At 38.1% G+C, this 18,540-nt stretch overlaps 2 protein-coding genes across 7 annotated transcripts in view; one reads left to right on the forward strand and one right to left on the reverse strand.

Annotated features, from left to right (window-relative positions):
- Window positions 1-10,182, forward strand: part of RHOQ (ras homolog family member Q) — a 40,806-nt gene extending 30,624 nt beyond the window's left edge. Inside the window, exons 3-5 of the mRNA XM_005864847.2 lie at window positions 2,698-2,862; window positions 3,176-3,271; window positions 6,894-10,182. Of these exons, the coding sequence (XP_005864909.1) occupies window positions 2,698-2,862; window positions 3,176-3,271; window positions 6,894-7,049 (417 nt within the window). The 3' untranslated portion in view covers window positions 7,050-10,182. The remainder of the gene's footprint in view (window positions 1-2,697; window positions 2,863-3,175; window positions 3,272-6,893) is intronic.
- Window positions 7,245-18,540, reverse strand: part of PIGF (phosphatidylinositol glycan anchor biosynthesis, class F) — an 88,241-nt gene continuing 76,945 nt past the window's right edge. For 5 of the 6 annotated variants that reach the window (XM_014538469.1, XM_014538470.1, XM_005864785.2 and 2 more), the window contains 2 exons: window positions 17,086-17,194; window positions 7,253-7,558 (listed from right to left, as the gene is read on the reverse strand). In XM_014538469.1, coding sequence (XP_014393955.1) covers window positions 7,445-7,558; window positions 17,086-17,194 — 223 coding nt within the window. In that variant the 3' untranslated portion in view covers window positions 7,253-7,444. Of the gene's footprint in view, window positions 7,559-16,907; window positions 17,017-17,085; window positions 17,195-18,540 lie in introns of all 6 variants that reach the window. The other variant, XM_014538472.1, reaches the window with a different exon arrangement.

Genomic DNA, 18,540 nt, shown 5'->3' on the forward strand with positions numbered 1-18,540 from the left:
ATATATATTTGGTTACATTTTAAATAGTCTTAAGGCTTTGAGTCCTCAAGTGACTAATTAGTACAGTAATAATATTCTTTTTTATTAATCTGAAAATGATGCTGTCCTCAAGAGACCTCAGTTTGATTTGTGTGTTTTGATGCCAGTGTAGAAATTTTATTTCTCACTAAAGGAGTTTCTTCTCTGTGGTTGGAGAGAGATGCAAAACCAGGTCTGGAGTGGGACTGCTGGGATGCTGTGTGGCTTTATGGAGGATAGAAGAGTCAGTTTCCCATGGGATGAAGAATTTATGTGCAAGCATTGGAGGTTTTTACGTGCCTGGCACTATGCTGAGGGATTGAGTTGCATTCTTTCATTTATTTCTCATAATCCTATGAGATAGTATCCCCATTTCTAATTCTGTGAAAATTGGAGATCTAAATATGGATGAGGAGAGGTTTTGAACAAGAGTGCCCCATTCCCTGAGCATGCCACGTATTCTCTCTGGAATGTAGAGTTGCGGGGTGGATGCTGAGACTAAATGCTGTCACTTTCCCCCCTTATTAGAATACTAGAGGCCCGGTGCATGAAAATTCATGCACTGGAGGGGGGAGTCCCTCAGCCCGGCCTGCCCCCACTCACAGTCCGGGAGCCCTTAGGGGTGGGAGGTGACCCGGTGATCAGGGGAAGGTGACACCCCATCACCCCTCTGCGGCTGCCACTGCTGGCAGTGCAAGCCTCGGCCGGCTCTGGTTACCTGAGCCTCGGCCAGCCCTGGGCTGCTGGGGGGCTGAGGGGCCTGGGGGACTCTGGAGGCAGGTGCACAGAGCGGCCAGGTCTGTCTGGGGGCGGCCCTGGCCTTGCCGTGCACCTGCCGCCCTGGCAGGGCTGAGGGGACTCGGCGTCACCATCTTGTGGCTGTGGGCACCGACATCTTTGAGGGCAGGGCAGTCAATTAGCATATTCCCTCCTTATTGGCTGTGGGCACCACCATCTTTGCGATGGCGTGAGGGTCAATTAGCACATTTCCTCTTTATTAGATAGGATGTCTTTAAAAATCAGCTTAAAATAGGCAGCAGAGTACAGAAAGTATATTTAATGTGCCTAATCATACCACTTAACCCTCAAACTGATTTTTAAAGACATATTCTAATATCTGTCCTCTGATATTAATTGGCTGGGGTGCAACATGTTTCATACCCACATTACTTTATTTATTTATTTATTTATTAGTATTTTTTAAATTGATTTCAGAGAGTAAGGGAGTGGGAGAGAGAGATAGAAACATCAATGATGAGAGAGAATCATTGATCAGCTACCTCCTGCACTCCCCCAACTGGGGATTGAGCCCACACCCCAGGCATGTGCCCTGACTGGGAATCAAACCATGACCTGGTTCCTAGGTGGATGCTCAACCACTGAGCCACTGCGGCTGGGCTGTTTATTAATTTCTTAGTAGCAGAGCACTGCTTTATTAAAAACCAACTAGAAGCCTTCACTTTTAAAAATAAAGGGTGAAGAAGATTGGGGATGGCTTTTCCCTTCTTGCCTTGTAATAGCCAACACCCGAGAAATCTTTTATTGCCGAGGGCTCCGGGTTATGGAAGAATCGCAAAGAAACAGAAGGATTAACTCCAGAGTCAAAACTTTGAGATGTTAATGTGCTTGAGTGGAACATTGCACTGAGAAAAATGTTAGAAGATAACATGCAAGAAAAAGTGTTCCACAAGGGAAATACTGCTGCTGAAACTCCGAGTGCAAGGTGTTCTTAATAGTTGTTCCTTTAGCCCCACATTCAGGCAGCAGTTTAGACTTTCATGGCAGTCTAACACATTCTGGTCTGGAGAGATCTCCCAAGACATACCGAAGGGTGCAGGACAGCATGGATTGCACAGTCTCGTCTAGTGCAGAAGTTTGAATGTGTATAGTTGTAGGTATATACATGCATAGAAAAAGAACTGGAAAGATACACATGAAAACATCTCCATTTCAGGAAGGGAATGGAAATTGGAGAGGAAAGGGTTTTTGTGTGAATTTCCTTTATATGTTTCTATCTTTAAATGTTCACACAACACACACACACACACAGTTAAAAAACCTATATTAATAGGGAAAGCAAAGATTTAAGGTCTCAGAGAAAATGTATGGTGGGTAAGGCATAGGCTCTGGAGTAAAATTGCCAGGGTTTAAATCCCATCTCTTTTACTTATTGGCTTATACATCCCCACCCAAGTTATTTAATTTCTGTGCCCCAATTTTCTCAACAGGGATCATGGTACCTATGTTATCATAGTTGTTAGGGGGCTTTAATAAGTAATACTTGGGAGAGCATACAGCTCAGTCCCTGACACAGTAAACTTTCAGTACATGTTAGTTATTATAAATGGTAACACTTATACTACATCTAGCTATAATCAATTCTTTGTGCAGACTTTTCAGTGAAAAATGTTTCCAGTGACAGCTTTAGTAATCGCAATATATTTTCTCCAAGTTTCATTGTAGCTGTCAATGATCTTGTCATATTTTTACCCCACTGGTGTTCAGAACTTCAAAAGGAGAAATAACAAAAACAAATGGGCATTATCTTGTTTTATGTAGCGTGCCATACATTTCCCTTGTGGAATAGTCCTAACATGTGTCTTTGACCATGTTAATGTAATGGACATATGAGAGTAAATTAAAGAAATAGAAATAATTAGGTTTTTCTTCCTTCCTTAGGAAGACTATGATCGTCTGCGGCCTTTATCTTATCCAATGACGGATGTCTTCCTTATATGCTTCTCTGTGGTGAATCCAGCCTCATTTCAAAATGTGAAAGAGGAATGGGTACCAGAACTTAAGGAATATGCACCAAATGTACCCTTCTTATTAATAGGAACTCAGGTATGTCTGCTTTGATCTTACCCTTTTAAGAAAACTCTCTCTGGTCTATCTTGTGGTGTTGCTCTCAGACCAATGGTCCTGAGGTTTAGAAAATAATATGTGTATTTAAGCTCAGTTGTAAGTTATAAGAAAATCTATCACATTTTTTGAAAATACAGTGCTAAAAGAAAGCAATTATCTTAGTTGGTTTAAGAAATTAAGATCCTTTGTTTAATCTTTTACTGGTATGTGGGAATTAAGTGGGGCTCCGTGCTTTGATTCATCTTTAAAGACTTGTAATTATTATGGAATATTATTGACCTTTCTTCATTAGATTGATCTCCGCGATGACCCCAAAACTTTAGCAAGACTGGATGATATGAAAGAAAAGCCTATATGTGTGGAACAAGGACAGAAACTAGCAAAAGAGGTAATGGAACCTTTACAGAATTTACAAATAAGTGTAAAAACAGCTAAAGTAATACTAGAAGCTGACATTTATTGTGCACTTACTGTATGTCGGGCACTGTGCTGAGCGCTTTCCATGCATTATCTCATTTAATCCTTGCACTGACTCCGAGGTAGGTCTGACGAGCTCCCTATTTTATAGAACAGAAAACGGAGGTGTGGCGATGTCAGGTAACTTGCAAGGTCCCGCAGGTAATAATGGCAGAGCTAGGTTTCAGTCAAGGCCTGACTCCAGAGCCAGACTCTTATACCACCAACAATATTTTCTTAATAAGTCATGTGTAGATAGAGGCATCATAAAAAGGTGCTGATCTTTCAGCCCTTCTTAATCACTTAAATATTGGTACTGCGCCAGATCAGGCTCTGTCATCAGTTAACACTCATGGAGTAGGTAGTGGAGTGGCATCGGGCGACAGATTAAATCTGCAGTTAAAAACAAACATGATGGCTAGGTTTGAAATAAACGAGTTGAGTTTTCTTCCAGTCTTTTTATGAAAGATATGCAATAGTAGCATTCTAAAAAAGATCTAACTGTGATGCACATAATATCTTTTAACTTGTATTTTTCCTCATCCCAAAGCTAGGCTTATGTTTTTCTCTATTGGGCCCAAACATTATTGGATTCTATTTTTTCGATGTGACTTTAATAGGACTTTGGTGGAAACAGATTCTAATAAGCTCCTTTAAAATGTACTATCAGGAGGCAAAAGAAAGCAAGAAAACTTTTGGGAGGACAATTTTTCCTACAGCAAAAGATAAATAGCTTCACTAACAAATCACTTTAGAAATTTCATATATTCATTTTGTAATCTTGGGGAGAGAAGGAATTTCTAAATGACACAAAGGTAAAAGTCATAAATGAAAATATTGATGATTTAACTACATAAAAATGTAATGCATCAAATGCCAGGAATAAAATTAAAAGTCATATAACAAACTTGACACGTATGGCAAAAAAAATAAATTAATATGCTTAGTACACAGGAACCCCTTGCATATGAATTAATCAGACAAAGAATTATATGCCCAATAGAAAAGCGAGTTAAGAACATCAATAGAGCCGAAACCGGTTTGGCTCAGTGAATAGAGCGGTCGGCCTGCGGACTGAAAGGTCCCGGGTTCGATTCTGGTCAAGGGCATGTACCTAGGTTGCGGGCACATCCCCAGTAGGAGATGTGCAGGAGGCAGCTGATCGATGTTTCTCTCTCATCGATGTTTCTGACTCTCTATCTCTCTCCTTTCCTCTCTGTAAAAAATCAATAAAAATAAAAAAAAGAACATCAATAGAAAATTCACCAAAAAATGCAAATTGCCATTGAAGATAGAAAATATGTTAAAACTCCTTAGTAGTCAAATGTAAGTTCGATTTTCACCTATAAACTTGGCCTAAAAATTGAGAAATGAATTACAATAACCCCTCTTCCACGGGTGCAAGGAAATGAGCACTCTATTGTACTGTTGGTCGTTGAGTAAAAACAGTCTTGATAATATGCAAAAGCCTTAAAGTCATGCACACTCTTGTTCAAGCAATTCCATATGTTGGAATTTATCCTAAGAAAATTATTTGAATGTTCTTAAAGAGATGGCTACAAAGTTGCTGCATTGTTTATAAAGGCAAAAAATAAACCCGCATCTATTAAAAATTTATACTAATATATCCATTGAGATGTTCAAATTTATTATGTATTTTAAGAAAAAAAAGTGGTTGCAAAACAGTATGATCCCATTTTTAGGCCTCTCAGCAGCATTTGGCAGTTGATTCCTTCATGAAATACTTTCACTTGGCTTCTTCGAATGCTCTCTCTCTCTCTGGTTTTTCTCCCCGCTTGTCGGCCTTTCCTCTATCCCTTCATCTCCCTGTCTCAGAATGATGGAGGGCCCAGGGATCAGCATTCAACTTCTTGGACATTTTTTCTTCTAAACCCACATTCATTCTCCAGACTTAGGTGAGCTTCTGTCAGTCTTGTAGTTTGAACAATCTTCTACTGAAGACCCCCAAATTGCTATCTCCAGCCTGAAACGCTTCCCTAAACTCTAGACTTGCTTATCCAGCCATTCACCCGACAAGTCCATCTTGATGGCTAAGCATGGCAAAATTAACATGTCCAAAACAATTCCTAATTTTACCCTCCAAGCCTGTCCTCCCAGTTACTCAGGTCAAAATCCTTGAACTCACACTTGACCTTGTTGTTCTTACATAATGCTCTACCTCCATAATATATCTAGAATCCAAATGCTCCGCCTCTTCTATCAGTCAGGTTCGGGCCCCTCCATATCTAGCCTGATTACTGTGCGTTTCTAACTCACCTTTCCATTTCTCTCTGTGCCCCGTGTTAACCTGTGCTCAACACAATATCCTGAGCGAGTCTTAAAATATAAGCCCCATCAGATCACTGCTCTGCTCAGGATCCACCAGGGGCTCCCAGCTCACACAGTCAAGGCCAGAGTCCTCACTGTGGCCCCTGGTACCTCTCTTCCTACTCAGGCACGTGAGCTCCTTGCTGTTCCCTTCTGCCTCAGGGCTTGGAATTTTGCTGCTCCCTCTGCCTGGAATGTTCTTCCCTCTGGAACATTATTTATTCTTTCTCCTTTCAGATCTCTGCTCAATCAAGACCTTGCCTTGATTTCATCCCTACTCCTCACCTATCTCGCTTCTCCATTTTTCTGCAGACCACATAATACCCTGTGCTTTATCAATGAGACCTTGCCTTGATTTCATCCCTACTCCTTTACCTATCTTGCTTCTCCATTTTTCTGCAGACCACATAATACCCTGTGACATTCTACCTCTGTATTTATTAGTTCATGGTCTTCTCCCTCTAAAATGGAAGCTTCATCAGTAGAGACTTTTTTATTCCTTACTATATTCTCTCATTTGGCAAATAAAAGTGCTCATTACATTTTCAATGAATGAATGGTTTCCCCCAATGTAGAAGCCAAAGTCTTTAGAGTGGCCTCAAGGCCACCTCACTGACCTCATCTCTTGCCATCCACCACCCTCCCCTGACCTGCACTCACTCGCTCCTGCCACTGTGGCTTCTTTAGTGTTCCTGGATCGCTCCAAGCAAGCTCCTCCATCGGGGCCTTTGCACCTGGGCTCCATCTGCCTAGATATGCTTCCTCTAGTTATCTCTCACTGATCAAATGTCACCTTGTAGAGCTTTCCGACCACCACCACCGCCCTCTGCTCTCCCCATCTTCCTCACTCTGATATCTTTTTCTCCAGAGCATGTGCCACCATCCCTCCTTTGTCCCTCCCCCAGAACTTAAGCAAATGTAAGCATCACACAGCAGGGACCTGGCTCAATTGTTTAGTTCATTGACAGTATCCCCAGCACCTAAAGCAGTGCTTGGCATAGGGTAGGTACTCAGTAAATATTTGATGAAAGAATTATTCCCAAAATGTCTGGAAGGATATATACAGTACTAGTAACTTAACAGTTAGCTATCTCTGAGTATTTTGATTTCATTCTTTTTGCATAGCTCCTAGTATATTTTTAATGTTCCTTATAATGGTGTCTGTGTCATACCAGTTGTGGAAAAAGATGTTATATATTTGTGTTTGTTCTTTTTCTCCCTCCCAGATAGGAGCGTGCTGCTATGTGGAATGTTCAGCTTTAACCCAGAAGGGATTGAAGACTGTTTTTGATGAGGCTATCATAGCCATTTTAACTCCAAAGAAACATACAGTAAAAAAAAGAATAGGATCAAGATGTATAAACTGTTGTTTGATTACGTGAGAAACATCTTCAGTGGCCAACGAAACTGTCCATTTCTCTCTAAGAAAGCATATGAAATGCTACAGCTATACCCAGACCTCTTATAAATACTGAAGCAGTTTAAAACTTGAATGAGCAACAACCCTGTCCTCAGAATTCTATAAAGTTCATTAAGAATGTTTCTTAAAGGTCCAAGAGGCAGCAAACAGCATCTGAAGCCACAATCTATTATAAATACTTTATTTCGACTAGAAGGTACAATCTCTCAGGGGTTTCATAGTTTTAAAAGCTACAATCACATCATGTAACTACATAAAAAAACAGTGCTGTAAATGGGACTGCCTGGCTTAGACCATATACATTTCTGCACAGTCTTTATGGAATCTGCACACACAAAAAATCTTCCTTTGTTCCAATTAATTGTTCTTGTATGTGAGCTGCTTTCTGTTCCAGTAGATCCAGAGCGGGGAAATGACGAGGCCAGCCACGTAGCCAAAGGTCGCTCCGAGCGTGCAGGAGATGGGCCACACCTGAGGAGAGAATGTATGAGATCAAAGAGAACAAATGTTTTATTATTACTTGAGCACAAGTTAAGTGTAACCTAAATATTTCTATATTAAAGCTTAATGTGCTTTCTTAAAGAATGCCAAAAGTGTAATAAGGTCATAACTGCATTTATCACGAACACTAAAAAATGTACACGTTTTAGTTAATGTGCATTCAACTGTAACAAGGCTTCTGGCGACTGTAGATTTAGTTTGATGCTCCCAAACTGCATGAGACACATGCTAAACTTACAAATTAAAATTTTGGGTCAGACTTTGCCATAATCTTGGACTCAATTTAGCTCTCTGAAGTTGGTAATTTTGTTTGTGAATTTCCAAATTGGCTTGTATATCAAATGAAATGAGAAGTGTGTATGATGACCAAACCATACGAAACTTTAAATTGTGTTAAGGAGAAATGACCTAGAATTATAAGCATGTTACATGCAATTTATAACAAAGCAATTGCTTCCATTATAAAACTGATGTTACCTTTCAGATAGATATTGGAACCCTAGTAGAAGATACAGAACTACAACTTAAGTCAAACGCCCAGAGTGTAAGTTAAACAAAATACCAGCTTCCAGACACCCATTCTGTTCCAGCCACATTACATTTCACAATATTACACCAGGCCAGAAGTAAATAATGTTCATTTATTCCATCTACAAACAGTGCATGTTGGTCCCTAGGTGAAAGGCCCTGTTTTTAAAAACTTCATGTTATCTGTGAAGCTTATTTGGCATACTTGAGCCACTTCTAACCTTTCTCTGGGGGAACAGGCTATAGAACCGTGTTAGAGGTGAACCATTTTATTACCATCTGTTACCTATTTAAGTTTCTGCTGTGGATCTACCTTATTCCACATACCATGCAACAGACAACAGAGTTAGACAGTTTCAGTGTGAACAAACCAATGCAGTTCAGAAAGGCATAATCTCATCCATGCATTTCCCCCCACCCCCACAGCCTTTTCTACATTTAAACTTGCTGTTGCCTAAATTATGATTTTGTCTTTGGTAGGCTCCTGTTAATTTCTATGACTTGAGCTTATAGCTATATCTACTGCATAGATTGGTTAATGGAACATTAAACTTTTATACTTGAAAATGACAGCCTTAAATACTCATATCAGTCACAAATCTAGGATGCACTGGCTTGTCTGTGAGCTTTGTAGAGATTTTTTAAAAACATAAGCATCATCTTCCACATTGAAGAGTGGAGAGTCTACTGGGTAACTAGTCAGGAGCTTTCTCTCAGAACTGGACAGTGGATGTCTTCTTTCTCCCACGAAGCGGTAGTTCATATTAAGTACCATGGCCTTATGTATGCTTAAAAGGAATCTCATGTAATGTTCTCATTTACTTTTGGTTTGCTGGTTTTAGATAGAACTGAAAGGAATTGTATAAATCAATTAGTATATTAGCTAAGTTGTCCAACACATGGTATAAAGGAATTAAGACAGTAAAGTATTATGCATTTCCAACTTGTCTTTGGGGATTTGATAGGAATTTACTTTTTCTCAAACTCACATCCCTGGAACTCCTCACACTTGGTTTTGTTTTACTAGCCAATGAAAGTTAAAATCTAGAATTTGTCCTACCCTAAGAGAAATAGACTTAGGAACCTGGAAACACAGTTCTGTCATCACCTGTTTCATGAACGGGCCTGTTTCCTCATCTATAAATATGGACGTAGAACAGGTGATCTCCAATGTCACTCACTTTTATCAACTCTTATGATTCTCTTCTTCACAATTATAATGGTTGGCCATTACCTTTTCAGCTTCACATTATTTTTATTTTCAGCTTCACATTCTTAAGATGGTACAATCCTGTGCATAGATTATTAGAACTTTAAGCAAAGATGATTGTATCATCCAGACCTGAGGTGCCTTAGGTACTCTATTGACCTTGATGGGGTTTGGAGTTTCCCATTGCTTACTAAGAGCCTTTTCATTGCTTTGGTTCTTGAGTATTTCTTTTTGCAAAATCCTTCCTGCCACTTTACCTAAAAACCAAAGATTTGTTTTCTAGTCATTTGTTTTCAGATTATAGAAAATTGCCTTCTTTCCAGAAACACATCTTCATTTGGTCTTCATAGAAATTCAGACTAGTCACTGAACAACTAATTCAAAGAAATAAAATATCTGGGAAATAAAATACTTCAAAAATATCTTAGTGACTTGAATTTTACTAGTGAGTGCAAATACACTGCTTCAAATAAGGTCACGTATGAATGAACTTAAACTTAGTTAATATTTTTTATATATAATCAGTTCTGAAGTTCTTAAAAGTAATTTTAGTGGCTCCCTGAAATCTTATTTAACATTTTGCTAATTTAACCCTCATTCTCTCTCTAAAGGTACATTTTAGGTTAGCTGATTTCGAATTATCGTATTTCCATAAGCAGAGCCTGAATTATGGTTTTTATTGTGAATTATCTTAGTTACTTTAGACATTGCTTCCATTTGATTTTTAATTATTAATTTTAAGTACCAAATTAAATACTGGTTTGTTGGTTGTTGCTTTTTAAGTGATTGTTAATTTAACAGTGTCCCATCTTAACACATGGGGTTGCAAATAAAATAACATGCATAGTTTACTAAATATGTAAAGCATTGAACTTCTTACCTTAGTAGTTTAATTTAACACCCTGTGTAAACATTTGGGATAATACTCTTTCCTCTGTTTCTCATGCTGTGAGTCTATTCATCATTGGCCAACTGTAAGCATCTGCACTTCGTTAAAAAGCATGCTGTCCAAGAATAGGGAGAAATATAACCCCTTGGGAATTCCAGCCAAATTCCAATTTGGGTTACTAAATTCTATTTTAATCACTTTGTAATTTCAGTGTGGCTCTTTGTTTCTAAACACATACAGACATTCACACACACATTCTTTAAGCAGTTGCTGTACATCACCTCCGGTTGAATGCCAGAAATGAAATAAATATTGTTTAAAAAGTTTTGTCTAATGAGGGGATAAAGCTTCTTGAACATTTACTAAATGTCTCAAGAAATCCATGCCTTCAGCAAATTAAAATGTTGGACTGTCTGTGAGATTGTTTCCTAGTGATGGATCAGACTTTCTTGAGTGGTCCTTAATTGTAACATGGTCACTTTTTTTTTTTATGTTTTATTGATTTTTTTACAGAGAGGAAGGGAGAGGGATAGAGAGTTAGAAACATTGATGAGAGAGAAACAACGATCAGCTGCCTCCTGCACACCTCCCACCGGGGATGTGCCCGCAACCCAGGTACATGCCCTTGACCGGAATCGAACCTGGGACCCTTCAGACCACAGGCCGACGCTCCATCCACTGAGCCAAACCGGCTTCGGCAACATGGTCACTTTTTAAAGAGAATTTCTTTATACAAGGGTAACTTCCCTGATTTTTGTAGACCATGATAGGGAATGGCAAATGGAGTAGTTGAAGGGAGTTGGGAGAGGTTGCCCACTAATAATGTTTTTTCTCGAGCAATTTCTTATTAACATTTTTACAATTGTTTTAAAAAATTTAAACCTATACTATGGCAACAGAATTCATATTAACCTGTCAAATAATCCTATCTTAATCATGTATTTCATAACTAGATCTTGAAGTTTGTATTTAAAACTATTTGCTTGTCTCACATATAAAGATGTTTCTATTTAACATTCTTCATGCCTAAAAGGACCAAAAACAACAACACATGGTATCATCTACTGAACAGACGATTCACTGCATTGCTACACATATTTCTCCAAATTGTAGTAATCTGAGATGGCTATGTATAATTAATTATCTTGTTTTGTTTAAGGAAAATAGAAAACTCAAAGACATCCATGTAAAGGAAGTCATTCACAAGTCTTTGCCACCAAAATGACCGTCATCTTTTTATCCAATTTTTATAAGTTTAAAAAAATTTTAAATCAGGAAATAGAAAAAAAAAACACCCCTGTTGCATAACAAAGATAATACAATGCACGTAGGTAAAAATTATTAAAATTAACGTTGCAGGGGAGGGAGTGGGGTGGATAGAGGTGGGAAAGGGTATAAGGGGGATAAATGGTGATGGAAAAAAATAAAAGGAAAAACAAGCAAAAAAATTTTTAAAAAATGAACAGTTACATCATGTGAAGAAAGTATCTTACTTAGTGTACTATTATCATTTATACCAAATAATTCATATTTTTCACCACTTAAAAAAGGTCAGTGTTCTCTTAAAATAATCAGCTTTAACAATAGCCTAATAGTATAGGTTCTGGGTACATGGCATCTGGAAATTTCTCAGAAATAAAACAATTTCATCCTTATAAGATAAAAAATCATTAATAAATAACACAGTTATAATTTTGTGTTTTCTCTGTTAAACGAACTGATATATTTCTGGTTGAAAGGCTCTTCAAAATTACACAAGCTTATTCCCACCTAAAGACCACACTGCTCTCTCTGATCAGGCATTGCTGTAGAACTCTGCTCATTTTAGGAAAGCGAAATGTGCTAATATATCTATGTAGTGTTTGATTTTTTTAATTGATTTTTTTTCTTTTAGAGAGAGGAAGGGGGAGAGAGAGAAACATATGAGAGAGACATCGATCAGTTGCCTCCCGTACTCGTCCCGACCAGGGATTGAACCTGCAACCTGGGTATGTGCCCTGCCTGGAAATCGAACCCACAACCATTTCAGTGTACAGATGACACCCCAATGAACTGAGCCACACCACCAGGGCTTATTTGATATTTTTCAAAGCATGTTCTGAATAGTACAGAATAGGGACTAAGAACACTGGTTTTTGTATTAGACTGAATGAGTCTCAACTCTGCTACTTGTTAAATAAGTGACTCTGGGCAAGTTACCTAATCGTTATGTGCCTTGGTTTCTCATCTGCAAAATGAGGATTATCACAAAACTCACCTCCTGGGGTTGCTGTAATGACTACATGAGAGAATGCACTATGCGGAATTTACAACCACACCTGTAACAATATCTGGCACACAGTAAAAGTGAGCTATACTTGATAATATTTTAGTTCATATTCCTAATGGGTACATACAGCATGGGGAAAAAGTAGGTTTACAGTTGTTTGTATGGAAAATAATACAATAATGAATAAATAATGTAAGAATAAACTTTCATGAACTCACAACTGTAAACCTACTTTTGCCCCATCTGTATAAGTTTTTACAATACAGAAAATCATCATTCCCTAAATCTTTACAGCTGAGATTTCTAAAGCTGCTCCTATTTAAAAAACAAGGTCCTGCCCAAATTTTAAGTACTTCAAAAATAAATTTTAAAAATGACATCTAACAGAATTCATGCTTCCTTGTCAAACACTATCCAGATATATCATATATATACAAAGTGCCTATAATTCAGGGGTTCACAGGCCTCTGAAGCCCATCTATGGACTCCTGGTTAAGAACCCCATCGCCCTAACAAGTATTTTTACTAACTGTTCTAGTGGCCAAAGAAATATGATGACCCTTTACATATTTGGTTTCCTCATTTTAAGGATTATTTTCAGTGCTGTAGATGGCATTTGTTTGTTCTGTGATTTGAGAGTCAATAATTTTAATACATTTTACTTAATTATAAAATGCACAATATTATATAGGTCCACTTAGTATATATTAAGTACAAATAGATGTTTAACCTTGTAATGCCATTAAAGTGATACCCACACTTTCTGATACTCTATGGAACAGCTAGTTTGATATGTCAATGACTGGCAGGGTATAAGCTGCAGATTTCCTAAAGTGATGATCAGGTATTTATTAGGTAATTATGATTATATAATTATGATTTTTGTTGAAACTAGTTATACATACTCAACAGAAAGTTGTGAAATAATTATTAGGCTACTTTAAAAAATACTTCATATTTTACTTGGGAGTTTTAGTTTGCTTTTCTGGGAAGGAGCATGGGACAATGGGCTGAGAAAGATCTGAGTCTGCAGTGCCAAGTCAGCCACTTACTGTCTGTATAACCCCGGCCAGGTCACTGAACACCTGAGCCTCAGCTTCTCAATGTGCAATGCAGGAATAACAGCACCTCTTGTACTTAAAGCATGGGGCTATTGTACTTAATAAAATAGTATTTTAAAACTGTCATGAAAGTTGTAAAGTACCATGCATTGGTATAATTTTGTATATCACATGTCCTAACTTAAAAAAATTAAACTTATGTGATAAATAATATAAGTATTTCTTAGGTAACTGACACTGCTAGGTAATAATTAGAACCAGCAGTTTAGAACAAATAAATTTGTTCATGAGCAGTGTTAATACCCTGCTGTAGGAACTATTCCCTTGCCTTTGCAATGCTGTAATTTTTAATACATGCTATTCTTTACATGAAATGTCTGGAGAGTATGAAGTTTACAAGAGAATACACACTTCATTCACTGTATTACTATACTAGAGGCCCGATGCACAAAATTCGTGCAAGAGTAGGCCTTCCTTCCCCCAGCTGCCGGCACTGGCTTCCCTCTAGCGCCCAGGACCTGGGCTGGCTTCCCTCCGGCTGCCCACAGGCACCCGGGAGGGCTTCCCTCCGGCCTCGGCTTCATCCAGGACGTACGAAATGACGTCCTTGACATCCAGTCTAATTAGCATGTTATCCTTTTATTATTATAGATTATTATAGATGCACCCTCCCCTTAAAAAAGGGGGGGATTCCCGCTCCTAGTTGTCATTTTTATAAGTTTAAGAAGTGTAAGTACAGAAATTGGTTCTACACCAACCACTGGGAGACATCTGTCATTCTTAAGTCTCATATGAATGACTCCATTCATTCATAACTATTTATTGAGCCTCCACTATAAACCAAGTTGTTAAGGTACAAACTAAGATTATTTCATTCAGAATATTTTTAAATAAATTTTTAAAAATATGTGTTGCAATATATAATTTTTGGAGAGATATATGTCATCACAGATATCATGGGGAAACCACCCTATCTGCAGATCAGAGGACCTAGAACACTTAGAACAAAGCAACAACCATTAGGATTACTGGCTCTTTCAGATAAAAAAGGAAGGTTAAACCCAGGCAGCCAGTTATAATTCCTCGCAAGCTATTTTTTAATGTTTTTATTTATTGTGCTTATCACAAATTTGCATTTGCATGACAATTCATCTTTCAAAGCCTGCTAACACTTCTACTGGTTTTAAATGACCATATTTTCCTCTGAATTTGACTGTGATGTTTTTCCAGATGTTCCTAAAGCAAATGCTATTGTCTGATATAGGAGTACATACAGATGATCTACCCATGTGGACATATTTCTTTAGTTGTAAATCTGCACTGATCCGTGTATACTCTACCACTCTCCTATGCCTAACAGTACATACCTGGGAACAGCTGTCTGTGGTGAGATGTGTAGTCTCCAGTCTGGAACTTTTTGTCAAAGTAATGCTAAATGGTTCTTGCTAAGATCATGCAAATGAGTTAATTTGGAAAGCACTATTCTCTCTCACACTGAAAGTCCTTCGAGCAGACCACTGTCAACAGGACTGCCTTACAATGAACCCACCTTTTAAATTAAAACCATTTTCTGGCCCTGGCCGGTTTGGCTCAGTGGATAGAGTGTCGGCCTGCAGACCGAGGGGTCCCAGGTTCAATTCCAGTCAAGGGCACGTACCTCCGTTGCAGGCTCCTCCCAGCCCAGGCCCTGTTCAGGGTGTGTGCAGGAGGCAACCAATCCTTGTGTTTCTCCCACATCGATGTTTCTCTCTATCCCTCTCTCTTCCACTCTGTCTAAAAATCAATGGAAAAATATCCTTGGGTGAGGATTAAAAAACAAATAAACAAAACCGTTTTAAGTCAGTTAAGTATTATAGTTTTTTTTATCCATGTTTGGAATGTGGCATATTCATATAAATTAATATTTTATTTTGGTCTACCTAAAACACTGCTTAATACCTTTGATAATAGAAATACCAAGTAACCTAAAAACAGGCTACTCTTCAACAATTAAATCCATAATTTTAATTTCATCCCTCACTCTAGCATTATTTGTAGTAATTCACTTAGTTATAGTCCTTATGATCCCTAGCTTCAATTTATGAAAAAATTATCTGTGGCATCTGTGACTGTGGAAAATAAATATATGTTTCCCAAATATTAAATTTTTAACCTAATAAGACCAGAGAAAACAAAAAGGATTTTAAAATATAACAATGCTTCATTTATCTGGTATCTGATGGGAATAAGTAAAAATATTTTTTAAATAACTTTAAATTGTTTTAAAGACAATCTCAATCAATTTTGCTTTTTAAGAAATAAGTATGCTTAGAAGAGATTTGATTATCTGGTTTAATTCCATTTTGGAGATAGTAGTATTAAAGTCCAAAGTTTAAAGGCATCTAAGTGGCTGGATATTGAGTAATTTTTACTTTCTTTGTAACTATTAATATTGCTTAAGTTTTCTAAATACAGTGTATATACAGTCTCTGTAATCAGAAAAAAAACTTTCTTCATGTTGGAAAAAGAAAAATATATTTTTAAAAGCACAATTCCATTTAGGGAAAATTATCTTAAGGATATAATTGGGAAAATCTGTGAAGATACAGAGTCAAAGATGTTTATGATAACACTGTTTATAATAGTAAAATATTGGCAATACCTAAATGATCAATAGTGAGTTTGTTAAATAAATTTTAGAATAACTCTATAATGGCATACTACTAAGCCATTAAAAATTAAATAATGATATATGCATTACTAGCTCAGTGAACTTTAAAATATTACATATCTTCTTGGTACCAGTTTCTTCATCTGTAAAATGGGGATAAAAAGAACACTTATCTCATAGTGCTTTACCTAGCTTATTTAGCCAAATCCTATTGGGATAGGAAACCGAAAACCTGATGTTAATGAGCTTCCATCTATATCATGTACCCCTTTTAAAAACCCATTTTGCTACATGCTTTTAAAAAATATTTCAAGATCAACATAACTTGGCCATCAATCACATTAACAAAAGTATGACTCTAAGGCAGCCATGGGCAATGAATAAAACTAAAAAACAAAAAAGACCGTACCCTTTTATGTAATGATGTTTACTTTGAATTTACATTAGTTCACACAAACACTCCATCCATGCTTTTGTTCCGGCCCTCCGGTCCAGTTTAAGAACCCATTGTGGCCCTCGAGTCAAAAAGTTATGTAGAAAACAAACAAAACCGTCCTGGAAGATAGAACCGTCATTGCTACTTCATTGAACAAAACAATTTACATAAATCAATCAATCAATCAATAAATAAATAAATAAAATCTATGTTAGCGTCATCAGTTTTATGATTGCAAAAACATTTATCTTGTAGCTTTAAGTAGCTAAAACCAACCTGCCATGGCCTTTCCCAATCGAGTGGAATAGGAAAGGCTCCAAGCCATGTTCCTAGAAAACTAGAAATTGTGGTGATCTGGAGGCTATTCTCCCAAACGGATGTAACTCTGTAAAACACAAGCAGTTTTATGATTGTAAAAACATTTATGTTGTAGCTTTAAGTAACTAAAACCAACCTGCCATGGCCTTTCCCAATCGAGTGGAATAGGAAAGGCTCCAAGCCATGTTCCTAGAAAACTAGAAATTGTGGTGATCTGGAGACTATTCTCCCAAACGGATGTAACTCTGTAAAACACAAGCATGCAAATTGGTGGTATATATCTTAGCTGCTGCAGAATCTAACAAACAGAAGCACAAGTTAACACTATGCATACATACTCTGTTCATTTAAAATGGGCACCTCAAATTGACTTATATTTACCATGAACTATTAACAATTGGCAAGAAGAAAGCATTTTTCAGTTGAAAAGCTAACACATGCACACAGTATAAGTCGGACAAAATGAGAGTGCATTTGCAGTGAAATCTAGGTCTTCTTCCTGCCCTTATCACTACTGGTTCCTTTCCCCAGAAGCAACTGCTATACCATCACCTTGTAAATTCCCTTTGCTTCTCAGTGATTTTGAGTCTCCTGTTTTCTAGATTCCAAGACTTCCTCCTCCTATTTTCCTTTTTTTTTTTTTAAAGTATCTCCTTCAATAGATTCCTGAGAAAGGGTACATGGAAAATAGATTTTAGAGATGTTTTACATCTGAAAATGATTTGACTATAATTGTTGGAAATCATTTGCCTCAGGATTTTGAAGGCATTGCTCCATTCTTTTGATTCCCACCTGAGAGGTTCAGAGTCATTCTGGCTCCTAGACTTCTCTGGGGAACATGTTTTCCTCACCACCCCCTTCTGGAACCCCTTAGAATCATCTATTACTGGTTATCTAAAATTTCACAATAATGTGTCTTGAAGTGGCTGTCTTCTCATACATTATGTTGGAAATACATGGGCCTTTATTTTAAAAATATTTTTTTATTGATTTCAGAGAGGAAGGGAGAGGGAGAGAGAAACATCAATGATGAGAGAGAATCACTAATCGGCTGCCTCCTGCACGCCCCCTACAGGGGATCGAGCCCACAACCCGAGCATGTGCCCTTAACTGGAATCGAACCTGGGACCCTTCAGTCAGCAGGCCAATGCTCTATCCACTGAGCCATACCGGCTAGGGCTACATGGGCCTTCTTAATCCACAATCTCAGGTCTTGAAATTTTCTTTTACTTAAAGATTTGTTTTATTCGGCCCAGATCCCACTGTATAACTCCTATTGCTTATATTAATCTTTTATAAATATACTAGAGGCCCGGTGCACAAAAATTTGTGCACTCAGGGGGGAGAGGGGGTCCCTCAGCCCGGCCTGTGCCCTCTCACAGTCTGGGACCCCTCGGGAGATAATGACCTGCTGGCTTAGGCCTGCTCCTGGGTGGCAGAGGGCAGGCCCAATCCCTAGGTGCAGCCCCTGGTCGGGCTCAGAGCAGGGCCGATTGGGGAGTTGGGGCGCCGCCCCCTGTCATGCACAGAGCAGGGCGGATCGGGAGGTTGCGATGCCACCCCTAGTCACGCTCAGGGTAGGGCCGATTGG

The sequence above is a fragment of the Myotis brandtii genome, unplaced genomic scaffold (genome assembly GCF_000412655.1).
Source record: "Myotis brandtii unplaced genomic scaffold, ASM41265v1 scaffold191, whole genome shotgun sequence".
Classification (NCBI taxonomy): Eukaryota; Metazoa; Chordata; class Mammalia; order Chiroptera; family Vespertilionidae; genus Myotis; species Myotis brandtii.